Consider the following 23489-nt stretch of genomic DNA (forward strand, 5'->3'; position numbering starts at 1 on the left):
TGCGCTGTCGGTGTTCAAGAATGCTTATTAAATGAATAAAATATAGATGCATATAACATTTAAAATATTTATTTGATGAATACTTTCTCAGCTAAGAAAAGCCCCCAAAATAAAGTTGGATTGATGGTGCCAAAACATGAGACTTCCACCCCAATGCTCAGCATCATTCCCCCCACAGAAGGAAGCCAAACACATGGACTGTGTGTGTCGTGTGGCCATGTCGCAGCTGCAGAGCGTTGCCAGGTCATGTGGCCATGTCGCAGCTGCAGAGCGTTGCCAGGTCTTCTTGGGTCTGTCTCGCAGGGCCCAGTGAACCCCGACCCAAAGGAATTCTTGTGACAGCTCTCACTCACCTCACCTTCACGAGCATCTGTTGCCACCAAGTATAGAAAGGTAACTGAAAGCCTGAGGAAAGGTGGCAGTATTTTTTATACAACCTCCTAGTAGACCTTGTTAATGAATTAAATTCCTGAGGTTCTGGAATTTTCCTTGAAGGTTTCAGAAGCAAATCAAGCATGTTAGCTAGACGGTTGGTTATTGTTGCTGTTACTGCCGTTTTCCTGGTAGAAACTCCTGATTTGATGTCAGTTTCTGATACAGACTTGCAACCTTCCACTGTTTCAAGTTAATACTGAGGAATGAGATCATCTTTGCTGTTATGTACTGAGTCGTGTCTTTTCAGTGTTCTCATTTAATGTAGGATGTGATATACACAACCCGGGTGCAAGTATTTTCGTCTGATTAAATCCATTGTCCCATTCAGGGCTTGTTAAAAGAAAGCATGACTTTACTTTCGCACCTCCTTTCTTCATTGCAGAGTATTCAGCAAATATTTGGGCCCCTTCTCAGTGCAAAGCCCATGCCAAAGATGAAAGACTATTCCCGCCTTCAGGAGTGGTCTTTGGTGAGGGAGGGAGACAGCCTTCTTCCTTTGGACACACAGTCTTCTTCCCATTGAAGAATCTGACATCCTGGTCTGAATGAATGGTGCCATGGGTGTCTGGGGCTCAGGGATTAAATGCAAGGTTCTTTTCAGTAAACCGGTTAAAGAAATCTTCGAGGAGAATCATAAGGGTCTGAAGACTCAGACTTGAACAATCTCACATTAACCTGGAAACATACATAGCAGCAGCGATTGCAATCTGCTGACACACCACCCAGGGACAGAGAAGGAATGTTCTAGGCTGACTAGGCCTCCCACAAGCAAAGCCGGGGGCGGGAGGGGGTTGCGGGGGGGAAACATCCCTGATTAGAACAAATAGAGTAACTCCCTGAGCTCGTTCATAATTTTGCTTAATCGCACTGATTTCACTGAACTATGGTTTTAGCTCTGAGGGTTTGGAGGGTGGGGTGGGGGAGAAAGCAAGGTTTGGGGAAAGGAAAGGAAGTAATTAGAGAGAGATTTCAAATTGATTCTCTGCCTTAGTTTGGAGCTGGAAAAAAATAAGGCAGATGACATCAATGACCAGGTGTAAATATAAGGAAGCTGATTTGGAAAATGTCTCCTTTGAGTCTTGTTTGGGTGAGAATCATGAGATCACAGAAGGAAGCAGCTGGTAAGCTCTTGAAACCTTTTTGTGTAAGCCCAGAATTTGAATAATTCACTAAATGGAGTGTAGTGCCTACATTTAAATATTTATATACAAATGGTTGTCATTTCTTAGCCTGCTCTGCCATGGTCCCATGACTTGATACAATTGCTTTTACATAATTGTGGTCTAGATGCTAGAAAGGCATCATACAGAAGATGAGAATCACAGCAAACCAAACAAAGAAATGCAGAAGAGACTATTATAAACAAAGTATACCCAGCATAGCAAACTATATCTAAGAAGTTTGGAAGGCAGTATAGTACACAGATTAAGATGGAAGACTTTGGAATTGGATGAATTTAAATTCTGTGCATGATTTACTAGATTTGTAGCTTGGGGTAAGTTACTTATCCTCTCTTGAAACTTCAATTCTTCATCTGTAAAGTGGCATAATAATTGTACCCACCTCATGGGGGTATTCTGAGAATTAAATGAATTAATGATGCTATTTGCCTGGCACCCATAAGCCCTCATTAAATGTGAACGTTAACAAGAGGTTGTCCTGCATGAGGGCACATGGAGGAAATCATGAGCAAATCATTGGAAAGTCAGATCTCCAAGAGCAGGAACTTAGTTTTAGGGACTAAAGCTATGGCAGGCAACAAAAAGTTGCCTGGCACATAGTAGGTGCCCCATAAATATTGATTGACTCACTGAATGAATGTGTTTAGGTCATGTAGAGTGTATAAATTGGATTATTTTATGAAATAAATTAAAAATGTGCATTTTAAATGAAGAAAGTGTAAGGAAAGAAATACTGGATGAAAATTTTGAGTGGGGCAGAGGTGTAGTTTTCCAATGATTAGCCAGGATGATGTTTGTTCCCTTATTTCCCACAGGGTGTGATCCCATTTGCTTCCCTAAGGTCCGATTATATGGGGGAGTGTTTTTGTAACGTTCTGGATGGCTTCCTCCAAGTGGGTACAGCATTTGCATTTCCTTTGCTCTCCTGTTTGCATGGTATTAAGAAGAGACACTTTAGGAAGAGACAAGCACACATTTAAACTACTAATTATAAACACTTTTTTCTACTATTTACTTCCAGATCATGACAGTGTAATATTCCCCTTATGATGGAAAATAGAGGCTCAGAGGTTCTAGGTTCTGGAGGCTTAACTGCATCAGTTCTCCCATTTGTAAATAGGCCCCACCCCAGGGTCTTTTCTAAGTCTTCTTGTCAAACTGTGGGCTGGTTGGTTCTGCCCTTGCCTGTGCAGTGTCTTCCTGTGCTCCCCAGTGTTTCAAGTCCTGGCACCAAGGGGCAATGCGATTGACATTCTCCGCCTAACTCTAGCCTGCAGTCGTTTCTCAGACACAATGTGATGAACAAAATACTGCCTTTGGAGGAAGATGTACAAATTTGCCAAGGAAAGGAATGCAGTTCTGGAACCTCCTAGCTACAGGATTATATAAATCATTCAACACTAGTAAAGTTGAAGTTATGAAAGTTAATAATTTCCATTTGTACCACAGCTAATTAGTCTAAGGAAAATGGCGACAGGATGTATTCTGTGACTTCTCAGGAGGTAGCCTTGGGAGCTTGGCTCCAAAGGGGGAGTTTTAAACATACCTCTAAGGTGTTACATACAGTTAGTTAATATTTGAGTTCATACTATCTTTCTGTTATTCTAAGTGCTGAAGACATATTAACTCATTGAGGTCATTATTTTTTAATTATCTCCTTTTTACAGTGAGTAAACTGAGGCACATGGAGGTTAAGTAATTTGCTTAATGTTCACCCTAACTTTTAACACGTAATTCTTCATTGTAAGGGAACTGAAATGCTGAGAAATAGTCCATTATGGCAAAATAGTTAGCTTGTTCACTCAACCAACTAGCAGGAATTTCCCCCTTGCTGTATGTGCACAAGTAACCATGGCCTCATTTCCTATGGGAGTGGCTATAGCCCCTGCTTCCCCGTGCTAGGGGCTGAAGGAGAGGCTTCCCAGGCCACTGCATCTTGTAGACTTGAAAGCCTGAAATTTGGGATCTCAGAACCTCAAATGGAGGCACAGGAGATAGTGAACTGTTTCTCACATTTCGTAGAACCAAACAAAAATTGATTATTTAGGGGCAAGAGAACAATGTGGCTAACGAGTGTATACAACTTTTTTTGCACTTGTCAAAATTATATCATGTTAATGTAATCATTTAGTTATTTCATGTGGGTCAGACACATTTCATGGCAATTACGTATTTTTCATCTTAAAAATGGGTAATTATCTTCTATAATACATACAGTTTAGATAAATCCTTCTAAACATGGAATCTGGGGTCTGGAGGGGGCAAGATAGAAATGGACCTTGGGGATGAAAAACTTAGCACTTATTGGACTATAGTGTAAGAGAGATGTGTTGCTAATAGTCAACAATTACAATACACTCAAATGGATATAATGCTTCTGGTTCTGCAGGAAGACAGTGCTTCCTGGCCATTTATCTTCCTTACCTACTTTCTTAACCTGCTCTCATTGCAGACAACTATGACTGTGTACTTACTAATACCTCAAGGGACTTTGCCAATAGAATTTGAGAAATGTAATTAGGATGGTGAATTGTCTGCTACCCCTATCCCTACCATCAAATTATACATTGCAAAGGCAAATAAAAATGCTATTTTGTTGTCAACTGTAATTTAATATATATATAGTCATGGGATGTGGAGTACAGCATAGGGAATAGAATCAGTGGAATTATAACAGCTTTATATGATGTCAGAGGGGTAGTAGATTGGGGGGTTTATTCACTTTGTGAGGTGTGTAAATGTCTAACTAGTACATTGTTTTGTACACCTAAAACTGATTTAAAAAAATGCTGTTTTGTATCATCTGCTCTTTGTATTTTCCAAGCCCCTAGTCCATTGGAGGGAACTATTAAGCTTTAACTATATAGTAAGTCAATCAATAATAAACTGTAGAACCAATCGAATGCTTTGTTTTCATTTAATTTTTGAATAAGTTATGCATTCATATGGATCAAAAATCAAAACAACGAAAAGAGGTATACTCTGAGAAGACTCCTTCTGCCTTCTGTCTTTTTATACTATATTTGTTACACCTGCCTCTCTACCTACAGGTTGTCATTTTTATTAGTTTCCTATATATTGTGTATTTATGCATCTATAAGTAAATATATACAGTATTTTTAATTTATTCCCTCTCTAACACAAAAAATGACATACAGTATTCGTATCTCTATATCTATCTCCAATATACGTGTGTCTACTGTATATGTACTCTTTCACAGCAACATATAGGAAGCATCCTCATTTTTTTAATGGCTACATCATACCCATTGTGTAATAATCTATGCATATATTAATATGTAGATATATGTATACACACACATAAACTCCTTTTGATGGACACTTGGGTTGCTTCCAATCATTTTCCATTACAAATAGTGCTGCAGTGACTACGTGGTGATATATCATGGTGCATGTCTGCAAGCGCTCTGTAGAAAAAATTCACAGAAGTGAGATTTTGGGTCAAGGGTAAATGCGTGTGAAATTTTAATAACGTTACCAAATTGCTCCGTAGGACCACATTCACACCAGCAATATATGAAAATGGCTGATTTTGCACGGTTTCCTCAAAAGAGTGTTAGAAAGCATTTTTACCAGACAAGTCAAAATCTAGAAGTTATAAAGTATATTTTTAATTTGCATTTCTCCTATTTGAAAAGACGTTCAAGTCATGATGTTTAAAGGCCATTTTATTTATTTTTCTGTGAAGAAGTGTCTCTTAATATTCTTTGTTAATTTTTCTGTTGGTTTGCTAATAATTTTCTTACTGAATTCTACTAACTCTTTCCATATGAGTGAAATCATCCATTATTTTGTCTGTGCCATAAGTTGAAAATATTATCCCCAGGTTGTTACTTGTTTTTCACTTTGTGTATGGCTTTTTTGTTTTGTCATGCAGAAGTTATTGTTGTTTAATGTTATTGAATGTATCAAACTTTAATTTTATACTTTCTGGGTTTTAAGTCACAGTTAGAAAGTCCTTTCTGCCATCTAAGGAAGTCACTCATATTTCTTTTTGTACTTAAAAAAAATTATTATGGAAAAATTTAAGTATACACAAATTAGAGAAAATAGTATAAGAAACCCCAACTACCCATCATCCAGTGTTAATAATTAGGAATATTTTGCCAATCTTGTTTTACATATTCTTCCATCCAGTATGAGAATATTCAAAGCAAACCCAAGACATCACAGTATTTTCTGTATAAGTACATTAATATATATCGACAACGTGTAAGGACTTTTAAAACATAGGCTCTATACCATTATCATACCAGTAATTTCTTAAGATTATCTAATAGCATTCTGTGTTTATATCTTCTCTTCTGGGACTTTTATGGGTTTGCTTTTCTTTTTTAAAGAAAATAAAATATATGACCTATGTATCCAACCTTATTTTTTTCCTGGCCACCCAGTTTTCCAAACTCAACTTCTTAAAGTGTATCCTTACTTACTGGTTTGAGAAGCCACCTTTACCGTATAACAAATTGCCATGTGTATTTGAGCCTATATATGGCAATTTGTTATATGGTAAAGATAGCGTCTGTTCTGGACTTTCTGTTCTGTTCCATTTGTCTGCCTACTCATACGCTAGTATTATACTGTTTTAATTACTAGAGCATTGGGTAATGTTTTAATGTCTATCAGGATTAGTCATTCCCCAAATGGACTAGTAAGTCATCTACTCCAACTCATGCTATATAAAAATGGCAGAATATTAGCGTTTACAATCCAGCCTCCTTAGGTCAGAGACAGGCCTGGTGATCTAGAAATTGATAAGGAATGGGACTTGGAAGTGTGCCATGAATGTCGTCCCTAAGGAAAGTAATAGTATTAACACACTATAGGGAAGTAAATGGTAATAACATAAAAACCTGAAACCTGAGCATGTCCTAATCTAGGAGGTAGGAGGAATAGGAACCAGCAAAGGAAGAAGGACACGGTTGTGGTGGTTGAAGCTTGCTTCTCCCTTGGAAATAGCCAGTCCTGGTTGTGTTCGGCAAAGTCAGAAAGGCTGATGGTAGAGAAGGTTGAAATACTATTTGCTACATGCTTGCCATAGGGGCCCATCAGAGACATGAGGTGAAGTGTGTCGGATACTGTGTGTCATTCTGCTCTGGGCAGTTTGCAGGCCTGGACAGGCAGTAACCTTGAACTCCAAGGCTGCTTGTGCACTGGCTTGTGTCTATGAAGATGGGTGAGCAAACCTCACTACATTTCCCAGGAAGATGCATGAAGATGTATTATTCTCCGTCCTCTTTCCAGGAGACAGTACTAAATCTACCTACTGAAATATCTTTACTGGAAAAGATCTGAGAGAGACGACTTCTCATACGAGTTACTGTGGAAAAGACATCTGAAAGTGTTTAGCAGAGGCAAACCATAGTATTTTTTTTTCTTTTTGAAATGTACACACCTGCTGGACGCTGTCTACACCTTCAGAAAAGCCCAGAGAATGATAAGGTGGCCTAAGTGTAGGGGAAAGGCCAGGATTCCAGAGTGGGCGGAGAGGCCGAACCCAGGACTGCATGATGAGCTCATTCTGCGGCAGACACCCTTAATCACCTTTGGCACAGCCTGTAACCTCCTCATCCCCAATTTCCTCCTTATAACTTGCAGATGAGCACACCACACTTACCTCGAAGGGATGTGGGGAAGATTAATTCGTTTCAGATGGGAAAGTTCTTTGAAGATGAGTCATGTGGTATAGGGAGTGTGCTAATTTGAGGTTGCACAGCCATGAGATGGGGTAACCACCTGCTGCCCAAACCCAGACCAAAGCATAAGTGGAAATTGGTTTGTCTCAGAGTCAGGGGAGTGGACTCTGCAAACTGAATGAATGGGTGAAGTCAACCTTATTTAAGCATTTATTCAGCTATTACGCACTGAGTGTCTATACTGTGGGAATGGTACTGCGGTTAACAAGCGGTGGTAAGCCCTGCTGTGCAGGCACTCTTTGCTGCTGAAATAAAGTGCATGCTATGACAAAAGAATATCGTGCTGTTACCCACGGTGGAAGACAACGCAGAATTGTGACTCCATGGGCCACGGGTCATCTTTGCCATCAGTGATGTGAGCTGGGCGTCAGTTACAGTGGGCTCCACAGTCGGGCATGCTCTGAACAGTAAGTAGGGTCATTCGTGCTTCCTTGGTTCCCTCACTTTCCCCTGTTTTAAAAAGTACATTCAAGGTCTGCTTTCTTTTCAGCACAAGGTAAAGGGACTATTTTAGGCATCATCACAGAACACTTTCTCTGCCAATAAGGAATTTTATGGTCTGGAAATTGGTACAGAATATGGATGAGATCTCAATGTACATTTCAAGCTGAACTTTTCTTTTTTTTTTTTTTCCTTTTGGGTGTCCTTGAGTGAGGGTAGCAGGGAGTTGGAAGGGAAGGGGGAGGAAAGAAAGTTGATTAAGAAAGATGATTCCGAGTAACCTTAGAAGGTGAAGGAAAGTGCTTCTCTGAGCAAATGAGGCTATTAAGAACATTATCACAATAGGAAGGTTTGGGACTGCAGAACAGGAGGCAACCAGAGAATAACTAGAGGGCAGTTCAGAAGTGAGAAGCCCATTGTCATGTAAAAACCGAGTGTTGTTTCTTGAAATATGAGATTTTAGGAAGGAGATTATAGGGCAAACACCCTTGCATTAATATGGGATTCCATGTTAGTAATATTCCATATTAATTGTTAATAATATTAATTTAGTTTTCAGTGAACTTATTGTATTAAAATAAACCACATCTCTGCAGCTATTTATAGGCGCTATAATACAATAGGAAGGTATAGCCTGAACTACACTAAAGCTTCTGTGGGCCTCAGTGCTGTGTTCATAACAATATGTGTTCTTTCTTTCTCAGCTCTTTTATTGGATTTTCAAGAATCTTGGCCCTCTCTACTTATTTAATGATCTTCTTCAATGATAGTAAGAACAGAAAAAGCTCAATTTTGGTGGGCTTGTGATATGTGCATTAGATTATAAAATATTCTTTAGCTAGATTTATCTTCTGGTTAATATTCTCATTTTCTTTCTAAAGCCATCATTCTTACCCTGATTGGTTTGTAGCATAAATCCAGTTGTTGGTTTCCTATAAACCTAGACGTGACGCTTGCCCTTGCACTTTCCTAGTGAACAGGTCCTGCTTATTCACGACAGCTGGCCCTGTAAGAGCCTTCTATAACAACAAGCCAGGATGCTTCCGTGTGGCTCTTTTCCTGGTGGCTCTTTCTGAGACCACATGCAAGGCTCAGTCAGGGTCCTGGCGGGAGCCAGGTGGCATATGCATACTGACGTTATTTGTGAGAATTAATATGGGGCTGTTTACATTGGTGTGGGCTAGATTTAGGGAAATCAATAAGGGATAGTACTGGACTTCAGGATTAGCAACAGAAAAATGCCATTTCTGTCCTACCGTGTTTCCCCGAAAATAAGACCTAGTCAGACAATCAGCTCTAATGCGCCTTTTGGAGCAAAAATTAATATAAGACCCAGTCTTACATTATATAATACCTGGTATTATATTATATTATATTATATTATATTATATTATATTATACCTGGTCTTTTATTGTATTATATTGTATTATATTATATAAGACCTGGTCTTATAGTAAAATAAGACTGGGTCTTATATTAATTTTTGCTCCAAAAGACGCATTAGAGCTGATTGTCCATCTAGGTCTTATTTTGGGGGAAACATGGTATAGGCCTAAAGGATAAGGGGAAAAATGGTTACCAGAGCCCAGGAGATGGTGGCTGTGGCGCCGGCCACCTGACAGGAACTGAGGGATGTGATGGCAACCAGGCAGGGAGTGAGTCAGAGGTAAAAGTACCCCCGTCTCACTCTCTTCTCACTCTAATCGGCTTGTTCCTGCCGTTGGCCAAACCAGACCAGAAGCAAGTGGGAAAGGCAACTGAGTGAGTGGTCTTCATAGCTCTGCTTCCCAGGGCACGGAGCAGGGTGGACAGGGATGGAGGTTGGATCTTGAGGGGCCAAAGCCCAAGAGGGTTCACTTCCCATTCGCCTTACTAGGATAGTTTGGGAAGGTCATGTGGTTGTAGCATATTTAAGGCCCAACATAGTGTGTGTTGAACAAGACGTGAATACATTAGTCCAGCACTGGGCAGACCTTCCGTTGCTGAAAATAGAGTTTTCACAATCTCCATCGAGTTAACCTAAAATATAAATGAACAATCAAAATGGAAATTCTGTTGCTAGAAAAGATGAAAAAACGTTTTTTCCCCCGTAAATTTATTTTTTTATTGGTAATGCCTACAAGAGGTGAGGCCTTCAGAGATTTTTAGTTCACCTCCAAGCAGCGAGCTGTGCAACTAGCTGTGCCCAACCCAGAGAGGGTGAAGCAAAGAAGGACAGTCTTATGTTCCCAAACAAACCCTAAGTGTTTTTCAGGGTCGACACTGACCCATGGGCTGGAGGAGACACAGAAAGATTTAATGAATGAGAAATATTGGAACTGGGCCTTCAGGGAAGAGTGGGAAATACAAGGGAATGATGCGTGTGAGAGCACGGAGCTGGTGCTTTGTAAAGCAAACTTTATAAGAACTACTGCATGCTATTTAGGACTATAGGCAAAGAATATAGATTTATCAGAAAGCAGATAGATGAGAATGCTTTACTGAAGCCTAAATGTTGTTCCCACATATATTCTAGAATAGTTTTCCTGTTGGTCTTTAGAGGAGTTTTATATCCTTCTCTCATATGTGCTCAGATGATCATAGAATTTAGAACTGAAAATATGTATATTGAATTTCAGTCTTAAATCTAGTCAGATATTGCATGATCTTAATGATGTTAGTGGGTGTGTAATTAATAGAGGAACCATAAATCTATATTAGGCTTTCTAATTGATTTAATAATTTGACAATAAAAATAGCAGTGGATAGGGACTTATCATTTATTCTCCTTTAATTTCCACAACAACTCTCTGCAAAATAGATATTTAATATCTCTCTTTTACTGATGGAGAAACTGAGTCTCAGAGTAATAGAGGGATTGGCTAGATGCAGTATCCAACAAGTGACAGAGTCAGAATTCACACCCGGGCCTGGGTGCCTCCAAAGGCCGTTGTTCCCCCACTATACCAGGCAGCGTTTACACTTGAATTTAACATTGTGGGATCGTGAACCATTGCTTAAATGTCATTTCTCATGTTGCAATTAAAACTTCATGCACGTAATTTTTCAGTTTCCTCTGAGAATATGAAATTATGTACATATATATCTTTATGCATATTTCCTAATGCTCCAGGTTGTAATAGTGACAATTTATAGAGCAAATGACACACTGTAACTTTGTTATATATGCTGAATGCAGAAATTTTTTTAGTAGGATTGCTTTTATAAGCTTATCAGCTTCCAGAGAGTTCTTTGAATAATCTGTTCTGGATTTTGTGACCTTGTGATAGTCAGCATGCTATTCTTTTGCCGTGGCATTTTAAGTGCCCGCCTCTTTCAGAATCATACCCATGAACTTGGTCTTGACTTGTGTAATGTATTTTTAGATTCAGAATCAAGAATAAAGTTGAGCTAGTAGAGCCTCCATAAACATGGTCAGTGACATAAAATCCTAGGGCAGAAGAAAGACGACAGGACAAAGGCATAGTAACAATTCTGCCTTCAAAAGTTCTCCCAATTGAAGGATAACCCAATTGGATGTGGTGCTAAAAGCAGCTGACATGACTGGTAATACAGTCTCTTAAACAGAGTTCTAGGGACGCTTTTACAGCCTGGCACATAGTGCTTAAGCAATTCATTCAATAAAATGTACGTATGTGTATATGCAGATATACACATACATACATGTATGTGGGATACATATACATACACATATATGTACACAAACATGTATCCAAATGAATTTGCTGCCTAAGATTTCTGCTTTGGTACAGACATTCTGTCATATTAGAATATATACAGAGAGATTTCCAATGAGAAAGACATCTGTATATACACTTTGTTTTTATGTTCATTTTTCTATGTCAGCTGAGGCTAAATGAAGTCAAAAGTGGTAGCCATGACCTACACACCTAGTGACCTGAAAGCTAGATTTTCTCAGTTGAGTTCTGTGTGCCGTGAACTAGAGAATGCCTCCTAGGGGGTGATGCACTTTTCTGCTCAACAAATGCTCAATAACAGGTCCTTAGCCAGCTGTTGGGCATTTCAGCCTAGATTTCTATTATGAGAGCTTTGATTGGTTATTAAAAGAAATGAGCTCAGTAAAGCAGGCAAGACAATGGAACATAAAAACCATGTCTTCTGTGCTCAACCTCTGTTGCCACTCGGCATATATCCCTGCAGTTCTGCCCGTGGTCTCTGTCATTTACAGTACAAACACCTGTGTGCGTGCAGCTCTCCTGTACAGCTTCTGCCTGGTTATTGTATCTTCCTCTCAAATATCAAAACAGCCCTCTTCCACAGCAAAGAAAATAATCTCCGTCATTGGCCTACCTGACAGTGGAGATATCTCCATTACATTACCTTTTAAAATTATGCTTTTGGCTTTTCTAAAGAAATAGCCAAATGAAGGATGCATCTAGCGCGCTTCAAAACAAATTCCAGGCTTTATCTATGTGCTGTTTGGTGCTCTCTATATGACAATGCATAGGCTCCATGAATTTGAGAATTAAGTGTCAGGAAGAATTTCCTTTTATCAAATAATAGAATATGTGTCCTCCGCTGTGTCTCCCTTGGCTGCTAGGAAGTACAGAGCGAAGGGTAACACACAGCAAAGGAAGACCATTCATAGAAAGGGTGAGGAATTTTATTCTCCTCTCATCCAAGAATGGTTTTTACTCCATAGTTTGAGAGCCTTAATGCGTTAATGACTTGGTATAAGCCTCCTAAAAATCATTTATGGAAGCAAGCTAGGTAAAAATTATTCCATCTGTGTGAAGGATACACTCAAATTTACTACATCAACATATTTTTTAAATCAGGTTCCTACCATTTGTCCAAATAATTCAGTAAAACTTGACAAGCCAATCTTGATTTTTTTTTAAAAGGAGTCCAGTTTCCAATTCCTAAACATCTAGCTTTTTAATCTTTTTCACGTGGAGTTCTTACCACGTTACTCCTTCAGTGTCAGGGAAGCCTTCTGAAAAAAAAGATGTAAAATTGTATTTTTGTCAAAAAATGCAGCTGTAAAGCTATTACTTTGGAAGTCTCTTTCAGCTTTTTCTTAAAATTTGAATCACATTTAAAAAGATGTCTTTAAAATTGATTAGACTCTTTCTCCACCCAAATTACACACTTATAGGCCTTGTATTAATTTATGATTAGATTTAAAATCAATTTGCATAATGAAATTATTTTGATATTAGCACTGTTTTAGACATTATCTTTTCTCAAATCGCACACAGTAGAAAGACTTCTGTCTTTAGCACTGCAAAATGGACAGCTGTATGTTTAGAAATGAGATATACTTCTTTCTGTGAGGTTTTGATCTTGTGCTTGATGATTTTTTTTTTGAAGTTTGTATTCTTTAAGACAGTATAGCAGGAATCTGAAATATTATAGGAATGCTGTATTAAATTTATGACTTTTTAGGGCATAAATGGAATTCTTCATTACTACCCTTCCATAAAAATTAAAGAATATTAGAAGTGAAAGCAACCTTGGCAGCCATCCATTCCAACTTCCCACTTGATTGCAAGAGAATTTCTGAATCCTCTTAAGAAATGAATGCATAGAACTCAACACTGTTTATCAGACTTGGTCCAGCTAGTATGGAATGGAGTTGGACAATTATATCCCTTGACCTGGTCTCTGTTCTCCTGCTAATGATGTCTGAAAAAGCGGGGAGGGAGGGAAGGATGGGGGAGCAGGCAGGTAAAATTTCTTGCATTTCTTGAACACCATCAAAGTAAAAGGTTCTTTATGTATGTAATTGCACTCATTCCACACAACAGCTTAGAAAAGTTACTTACGTGGCTCTAAGCCTCCCTTTTCTTATTGGCAAATGGGGACAATACTTCTTCACTCTGTGATCACCCAATTAGTAAATGTAGAACCAGGATTTTATTCTAAGTCTTCCTGAATCTATGAGGTCTGACTGACAATTACGTTCATGAACTAATCCTAGAAAAAATGCTACATACCTTATTGCTGAATATCACTAGGGTCACCTTCGAAGTACTCCCCTTGGGAAGCTATGCACTGATGCCAGTGCCTAGTGCATCCCTCAAAGCAATTTTGGAACTTTTTCTGGAATGGCCATCAGAGCTGTTGTCTTATTATGCTTGATGTCATGAATGTCATCAAAATGTTTTCTTTCCAATATTTCCTTTATCTTTGGGTAAAGAAAGAAGTCATTGGGGGCCAGATCAGGTGAGTAGGGAGGGTGTTCCAATACAGTTATCTGTTTACTGGCTAAAATCTCCCTCATAGACAATGCCGTGTGAGCTGGTGCATTGTTGTGATGCAAGAGCCATGAATTGTTGGCGAGAAGTTCAGGTCGTCTAACTTTTTCACAGCCTTTTCAGTATTTCCAAATGGTAAACTTGGTTAACTGTTTGTCCAGTTGGTACAAATTCATAATGAATAATCCCTCTGATATCAAAAAATGTTAGCAACATCGTTGCAACAAGTTCACGAGTTTAATTGTCAGACCTAGTAAAGCCCTTTGTTTTTCCTCCCTTCAGAGACGACTGTGTTAGCTCTTGGCAGTCACATCTCCCCAGTCGATCACAGTGACTTTTTGGCTTCAATAATGTATGAAAGCCCAAAGGACTGTGTTTCTCTTTTACACTATTGTACACAAAGTGCTTAGCACAGTACCTGGTATAAATGCAGGACATAATCATGCTACTTGCAAGATTTGGACAAGCTCTAATGAGAGATTCCTTCATGATTCTATTTTCCCTATTGAATTTTGTAATCCAAGAGTAAAGTATATGGTACTCTGTAGAGATTTTGTATTTTCAGATGAAAAAATGATGGCTTGAGCATAAGCTAAAGTTCTATCTTGCATTTTGCTTCAGGTACATAGAAATGCTAGATTAAATACCTTTAAAGTTAAAGAAATTCATATTTAAACTTGGAGGAAAGGAGAATTATATTCCGGAAATAGAGAGAGAGAATGTATCAGAACCTTCAGGGAGAAGCTGAAATCTTAGGAGCTGGGCTCTCACGGCCCAGGTAAGATTAACAACTGGAGCTCAGTTCCGATGCGAGTGAACGAGCTACAACAGAGTCTCAACATAAGACCCCTGAACACTCTTCCTGAATTTAATGGGAATCAGAGTATGTCCATTAGCCAACATCTCCAAACAGCCAGAAGCAAGTAGCACCACTCTTACGGATGGTAAAGGTTTCTGGCCAATTTCTCCATTTGAAAGGGGTGTTTTCATCTATTTCACTTTGTCTGAATAAAAGTTTAGCACTCATTTTGAATTTCCTCTTTGCCTTCTATTCTTTTTATAAGGGAAGCCAGACCTATTAAAATTTGTCATTAAAATGTCTTACTGAGGGGTAAGTGATGCTTGCAGGAAAGTGTGAAGGCGAGCGTTGATAGGCATGTTGGACTTAGCAGAGCTGCTTCCTTTAAATTACCTATTTCATTTATTTTCTTGGCAGGTGAAGTTGGCCTTGTGCTTGCTGATTCATTTTTAGCAATGTGTAAGATGTGCCAGTGTTTACCACCTCTGTTTGGTCTCCTCTTTTTCACATCTCCTTTTGAGGCCATTTCTTTATCAGCTTTGGACAGTGTGCCAGCTCCTAGCTGCCCATAACCTTTGTCTTACTTGCTAAGAAAGGCATTCCTTACAGATCATAGCTAACTATGTTGGTTCTATTCCAAGAAGCATTTATTGAGTACCTACCATGCACTGAGCATGGGCTTAGGGAATACAAAAAATAATGTAGGTCATTTTCCTACCCCCAAAGAATTTATGATATCAAAAATGAGCCATTTCCTGAGGTCCCCCCACAACTTTCCACATTTTCCATGGAAACGTAAAATGCCACATATAGGATGAGATGATTGCCATGGCTCAGAGTTGGGAAATAGCCATGGTTCTGGACCAAGTGCCACATAGGTCCTTTACTCTGGGCAGTAGTGGGTCAAAGTCTTGTGGGGTTTCCTCAATTTACAAATCTGACTACGTGCCATTCCCTGGAGTGCCTGAGAGTTGTCCATCCCTGTTATATCCCTACAAATACACCTTGCATAAATCCTTTCCTCTCTTGACAAAGAAGCACACTGAGTTCTGGAACAAGAATGAATATGCTTTCTAAAAGGAGGACTCAAATAGAAGACCAGCACCGTGGGTGAGGGGTTTCTGAAAGGTGGGTGACGGTACTGAACTCTGTCTGAGCTACCCTGGACTTTGAGTGCGTGTGGACCAGATACCTAATGTATATGTGCAGCTTTCTTAGTTTCAAAATATGAACACATCTAAGTTACAGGAAGTTGAATCATAATGGCTGTGTTCTGGAACAGCAAGCAGCAGTTCTTAACCATTATGTGGGTATCAGTTTCCTTTGAGATATTCAACCCAGGGGGAAATATGTATGGACACAAATTTTGCAAATAACCTTAAGAAGCTCATAGGTCACCCCTCTCCCACTTAAAGAACTCTGCTCTACTAGGGGAAAGTACCAGAATGCTTTAGTCTAACTTGTATTAAAGATTTTTTTTCCTTGTAGAGCAAAATACAAGCTCTGTTGTAACCTTGTTCTGCAACAAAGACTGCAGTGGAAGCCTACTCAGCAGTCTCAGCAGATAGTTTTTAGTTCAGAGTCTTCGTGAAATGATTTTAAATGTAAAACAACTTTCAGATACTATAGTTAGTCGTTTGCTTTTTCATGATCCTAATGTCTTTTGAAAATAAAACAGTCATGTTAACACAAACTTACACACTGAAAAATAGAGATAGATATAGATGCTTGGGGGGAAAGCAGGGTATAGGAACAGACTATAAAGCATGCTCTGGAAAATACGAGACATTTTATTTTGTGCTTTCCTCATTTGACTGGTAAAACCTTTGCAGTTTTGGCGAATTTTGATAGAATAAGGGTATGCTGTTTCAGTTAAAAATGGAAATGAAAATACACCTAGCCTATATGGAAGCAATATTTTTTTGGTTTACTATTCACTAGTTTTCAAGTGTCGTGGGCTAGAATGAGCTATGTGGAAATATTTTGAGGGGCTGCTGTGTTCCAGGCAGTGTCCTGGACCTTTGCACATATTTCCTCTGAATCTCACTTTCCTCAGACGTGCAGTGGTAATGAGACCACATTTCCTCCAGCGCTGTTTTGAGGAATGGAGAAACCAAAAAAAAGAAAACAAGTCTAAGCCTTGGGTTTGTTGTTCATTCAGTTGTTTTTACGTCATCTATCATCCATTCACATATGCACTCAAATACACCTTTGTGATATATCTGAATGTTATATTGCTCTATATTCACCATAATTTGCTTTCTTTTATTTCTGGAGCCAAAAATAAGGCTAGGAATTTGGGACTACTTACTCTACAGAGGCAAAAAGCATTCTTGGTAATTTTCAAAACTAGATAATCTAAAATTAAACAATTTATTGACTTTTCTAGATCTGAAATCCTTGCCATGACCTGTAAGTGCCTGTGTGACCTGGCCCCTCAACTCTCTGACTTTGTTCCCAGCCTCTGCATGCTCCAATGTCTGAATTCCCCTAACAAGGCATACTCCTACCAATCTTAGGACCTTCGTTTGTTTTCCCTTGGTTCTTTGCTTGGAAGGTTTCTTGTTATCATTTAATTCACCTGTTCAGATGTCACCTGTGCAGAGAGGCACACTGGGCCCACCACACATGTAAAGCAGCTCCTTCTGTTCACTAGCATATCTCCTTATTGTATTTTCTTAAAAAATTTATGACTGTCTGAAATTGGTTTTTTCCATATTTATTTCCTGTCTTCTCCCTCTAAAATACATGAGAGTAAAGACCTTGTTGGGGATCCAGTGATTTAAAAATGTCTGTTACAGATGAAGTGTCAATAATGGCATGTTGAATGAATGAATGAATGAATGAATGGGCTTTTGTCTCACACTGAGATTACATGAAGAAAACCAGGGGTTCTAACTTGTGATTCCAAACAGTTTGGGGATTTGTTCATAATAGTAAATGCTTACTTAGAAAGAATTAACAAAATGCTGAGCACGTAGCTAATTAGGTAGTTCAAGGACTTTCATGTATTAATTCATTTAATTCCTACAACCTTATGAGGTTGTAGGAATTATTACTCCCTATTATTACTCCCATTTTTATAGATGTAGCAATTGTGGTACAGGGAGGTTGAGGACCTTGCATGAGGTGACACAGACAGCAGACTTGGAAGCAGGTATTTGAGCCAGTGCTCTTTACCTAATAAGAAAGTGCTCACTAAATACGGCTTTCACCATGTGCAGCACCTGGCTGAGTGCTTCGTACACACAGTGTCATTCAGTGCTCCCTCTGTGCTGAGGTCGATAGGCACTGTCCGTATGCCTGTCCTGCAGATGCGGAAGCTGCGGCTTTGAAAGCTTAAGCAACTTGTCCAAGGTGCCAGAGCTGCTTAGGGATGCAAGTGGGACTCGAATGTAGACGATCTGAAATCTCCGATCTTAGGCACTGTCTCCATGTGATAGGAATGCTTTGGGTTTCTCTCAGAACACGGTCGTTTTGAGGTTTGTGAAGGAGGAATTAGCTGCCCTCCCAACTCAAAGGATCTTCACTGGTGTAAAGATGGGGTACCCACTACTTGGCCACAGATTCATAATGAATGCGGGACAGTCCAACTCAGAAATGAATTAGAAGAAGCAGAATTTCTGTCAGTATAACCACTTGTCTATAAGGTCTGATACAGTTGGCTAAATGTCTGTTTCTTCAGAGAGAGCATAAGAACAGGGTTTAGAAATCAGATAACTGAAAGGTCAGTTTTGGTTTCTAAAATGAACCAAGGTGCACACGTATACAGACACACACAATGTGTGACACTTAAGTTCATGAACTCATCTTAGAAAAAGTGCTACATACCTCATTGCTGAATATCACTATAGCCACCTTCCAAGTACTCCCCTTGGGAAGCTATGCACCAACGTCAGCACCTAGTCCACCCTTTAAAGCAATTTTGGAGCTCTTTCTGGAATGGCCATCAGAGCTGTTGTCGTATTACCCTTGATGTCCTGAATGTCATCAAAATGTCTTCCTTTCAATATTTCCTTTATCTTCGGGTAAAGAAAGAAGTCATTGGGGGCTAGATCAGGTGAGTAGGGAGGGTGTTCCAATACAGTTATTTGTTTACTGGCTAAAAACTCCCTCACACACAGGTGGTGTGAACTGGTGCATTGTCGTGATGCAAGAGTTCCTTCAGGACCATTTTGCACACACCTTTCTCCTGTCAAGATTTTCAGTTAAGATTTTCCTAACTGTTTTTCTATTGATGTTTACTTGGTCTACTATGCTTCTCACAGTCAGCTGACGATTTTGACACACAATTCAACAAATTTTTGCAATGTTTTCCTCAGCTGCTTGTTACTGGCCACCCTGACCTCTCTTCATCAGTGTCGTGTTCTCTCCCCTCAGAAAAACGTTTAATCCATTTGCACACTGCTGTTTTCTTCATGGTATTATCCCCATAAACTTAAACTAACATGTCCCTGATTTCACTTCTGCTCTTGCCAAGTTTAATAAGAAATTGTGTGTTTGTTCATTGCTCTAATTCAAGCTCAGATGTTCTTGTGACGGCACACAAAAACATGCAACAATTGTAATGAACGCCATTCAGCAAGGCATGGCCACACATCCACACGAACACAGCTGTGAGACACTGATATACCAAGGTTATGAAACCTTACGGCGCTGTTTGTACAGTGCTGCCAATGTAAGCACACGGTGGCAAGTTTGCTAACAACTTAATTGTCAGACCGTGTGTGTGTGTGTGTGTGTGTGTGTGTTTGTGTGTATTTATGTATCACTACTTCTAATTCTGTACTGAGGTGAAATGCAGTAGTATATATAGTTTAGCACTGTTGCTTTGTGAAACTTACCAAGTCTTTTTTTTTTTTTTACTCTGAGACTTCCTTAGGGACTGGGTTCTATTAGTGACGACAAAAGCCATCTGTAGACATGAGACGATGTTGTGGCTACAGTTTGTCTAATATTCAGTTCTATCTCCATAGGTAGGCATTATTAGCCACACAGGCAAAACCAATATACTCACAGCACAAGAGGGGGAAATAAAACCCTGCAATCCACGCATTATTACCATGGCTTCAAACAAAATATCCGTGTGAAGGGTTATGCTTGTATATGTGGAGATCAAACTTTTTTTTTCTTTGAAAAACTCCCCATGCCCACTGAGACTAGTTGACTCAGCAAGAAGAAAATGAGTTCAGCCAATATTATCGAACTCTAAGATTCCAGCGTTTTCACAGAACTTGTATTACAAGTGCTCTTACATACGCAATCCTATGTGATCCTCCCTGAGCCTGTGTTTGATGCTCACAATTACCCAGAGGTGTGGGCAGAGCGGGTGTTATCAAGCCACTTTACAGATGAGGAAATTGAGGTTAATAGAGTTTAAAGAGCATGCCCAAGGTCAGGCAGCTAGTAAAGAACAGAGCCAGTACCGGAACCACAGTCTTTGGATCCAAGTTACATACCTTTTCTGCTGCCCACACCTCCCCATGGACAAAGAGAACCTGTCACTGGTGATATTCCAGGTTCTGAGCATCTCTCCTGAAGATTTTGTTACTACCAGTTCTGCTTCTAGAGGGTATAACCTATGGGACTTAAGATATAATATATTTTACTTGGCTTTGTGCATGTCCATTGTTTCATTGAGTTTCAGCCTTGCCTACTTTACGTCTTTGAAAGCAGTGAGCAGCATTTGTGGGCCAAGACTAGCATCCTATGGTTTCTAGCTTTTCAAACAACTTTAATTCTGTTTCCTCTAGAACCTTCTGGCAGCTTCTCTTGGCAGCCAAGGTGACAAACAGGTGGGATGGCATTTCACAGTGGCTTTTGTGTCTCTTCTCAGTGTCTGTGCTCTGGGATCCAGCAGAGACTTTGCTTTTCAAACTCGTTGAACTTTTACCCACTCTCCTTCCCACTGCTCCAACTTTTATTGTTTCCTCCAGGTTTTGAAATAATTGCAAAATTTATCAAACATAGGTGTTTACTCAAGGACTAGAATTGACAGATAGGTGGTTCAGAAACTTCAGCTGAACATGCCTCTAAATCGTGGTTGTTAAGAGATCAGGTGATTTAGCCTGAAGTAAAGCAGCTAGCCTGAGGCAGCAGTGGAGTGGGGTGCAGCCAGGCCAGTAGTGGCTGCTTGTTCTTCTGGAACGCGAAAGGCCATTGGGTGTCCTGTTAAAACTCACTTGGCTTGTGCAGAGGCCCGACCAGTAGAAGGCAGTAATTACTTCACTTTCATGTGATCAGAAAGAATGCAGTTTACTCACAGGTACTGTCCCTAGAGAACAACTAGATGGTTGAATATATTTGAATAATCAACCTTTCCAAGCAGAAGCAAAACGTACTCCTCTTGACATGTAAAATGCAAATACACTCACCCCGTCTCTCTTTTCATCCTAGATATATGGGTTTTGGACTTTCCATATCCGAGATCGGAATGTTGCCCCACTGCCATGCTCTGGCTGTGGCTGTTGTCCAGATCTTTATCTTCTCAGAAAACCGGGCATTTGCCAAGAACATCAACTTCTATAACGTGAGGCCTCCTCTTGACCGTAAGTAGTGCTGGTCCACATAGTACATGACTGTGGGGTTCGAGTGACGATTTGGAAGTCCCTGTTTCCACCTATAGTGACGGTGCTTTTTCTGGAACATTTGGTTTATACCTAGAATAAATCAGAAAATCTTCACTACTTCTGAAATTTTCTTCATTTCTTTAAAACAGATTGACTCCCTGCTGAAGTTTCCAAAGGGTTCTTGTTTAGAATTATCTTTGAACACTGTCCCTAAGAATGGTTCAGCAGAGGAAATTCAGTGTTCTTTGTTCATCTCTTCATTGGAGAAGGATATTGGCTACAGGAAGTTTCTGCATCAGTGATAGAGTCTTTCAAATGGCCATTAACAATTTTGAAAACAGATTAGTATGTGTGAAATTTGGAAGGGTAAACTACTTGGATTTTCATTAACATTATGCACAGTTAGCAAAGGCTGTATAAAACTCAACTTTCCCACTAATAATTTAAAAATAAGCAAATAGTATATATCTTCTATATTATCTATAGGATAATATATGTATGTATATTGCATGTATGTCTATATTTTATATAATTATCAACAAATTTTGAACTTTTTAGCCTACTACAATTGGGTGATCAGAAAAATTATTTTCAAAATGAGAAAAAATGTAATATTTGTTAATTATAGAAAGTCCCAAAGAGACAGGAAATATATAGAAAAAAATAAAATTTATTCATAATCCCAAGAGTCAGAGTGAACTCTTTTTTCCATTTTGGAATATTTCCTTCCACTGTTCTTTCTATGTATGTGTATTTAAATATATGACATACTGAGAGCGCACAAATTTAATTTTGTAGCAGTTTTTCTTCCATTACAGTATATTTTAAATACTTTTCTATGTCTTTGAAAGTATTTTAATGCCTCTTACATTCAAATTTTTAAAAATCATATTGCTAGTCTATAGGTTATGTAACCAATTCTCTATACTTTATGTATGACACACATATACACACAGTCACAAGCAAGCTAAATGTTAATGCTTCATTGAAAATCTCTTTAAATGTCTTCTCCTCTTCAATTGGCTAATGACCTCAGAATAGATTCTTGACATTGGAATTATTAAATAAAAAAGCTTGTGCCAATTTATGCTTTTACTCTTCACCCACTAGCACTGAGTATTAGTATTTTTTAAACTGTACTGATTTAATAGCTGAAAGTGGATTTCATTATTTCATTCTTTATTTATCTACCTAATTCACTTTTATGCATAGGCAACACTGAACTATATTTGCAATACTTAGTTTTATGTCCTCTGAACTTCAGCTTTTGATATTTTGTCCTTTTCTTAAATACATCAATATATATCCTTCCCTGTATCTGAAATGCCCACCGCTTTCTAATTGTTGTCCCAACTTGTGGTCAGGTCACTAGGATGGTTTGGAGATCACCTTGATCTTTTATCTGTTTCATCGTCCAAAAATGGGAGAATTGAAAAATTTTACACAGGACTTTATATCCTGGCCTGTAGAAAAATGTCAGATTTATTGTATTTTTTACTTTTTGCCCATTAAAACAAGATACAAGGCAGAAAAAAAAGCATGAAGACAAAAAGAACATACTTATTGCTCTCAATCCAGGCTGCCAATAGCTCCTAATTCCTCCTTTCCATAACACTGTGGGCTGAGAATAAGGGCCTGAAAATTACTATCGTTCTTACATTCAATGTTCCATTCCTGGTTGAGGTTGAATGGACATATATCAAATGAGATTACTTGTTTGAGGTTAAATGTAGCCATAATGCAAGTACATAAGGATGGAAACCAGCACGACTTGATGTGCAAGGGACTCTACTACTAGATATTTTTCTTGCAACCTCCTGTTTAATCTTCACTATCCCTCTGCAAGTCATGGGGATCTTCATTGTTACTATTATTATACATATTATTATTTCTTTGAAGTTCAAAATCACACAACTAATTAGTGGGAAGGGCAGAATTAGAGCTCAGGTTAATCTGACTCCAGTTCTTTTCAGGGATGATACTTTATCAAATTACTGGTTCCAGGGCTGCCACTACCCTTTATCCATCGCCTTCAACCCCCACTTATTCCAAAGTTATAATAAAAGAACACCATGGATATTTCAAAGTGGCTTGTGGAATAATTTTTATTAGTCTATAATAGATA

The 23489-nt window shown here is 38.9% G+C and overlaps 1 protein-coding gene across 3 annotated transcripts in view; it reads left to right on the plus strand.

Moving 5' to 3' along the window:
* The window catches only part of LYPD6B (LY6/PLAUR domain containing 6B), a 155524-nt gene that overhangs the window by 123587 nt on the left and 8448 nt on the right, over positions 1 to 23489 (plus strand). For all 3 annotated transcript variants that reach the window (XM_074336034.1, XM_074336047.1, XM_074336038.1), the window contains one exon: positions 21192 to 21343. In XM_074336034.1, coding sequence (XP_074192135.1) covers positions 21196 to 21343 — 148 coding nt within the window. In that variant the 5' untranslated portion in view covers positions 21192 to 21195. The remainder of the gene's footprint in view (positions 1 to 21191; positions 21344 to 23489) is intronic.

This window comes from Rhinolophus sinicus, linkage group LG01, assembly GCF_036562045.2.
Source record: "Rhinolophus sinicus isolate RSC01 linkage group LG01, ASM3656204v1, whole genome shotgun sequence".
Taxonomy (NCBI): Eukaryota; Metazoa; Chordata; class Mammalia; order Chiroptera; family Rhinolophidae; genus Rhinolophus; species Rhinolophus sinicus.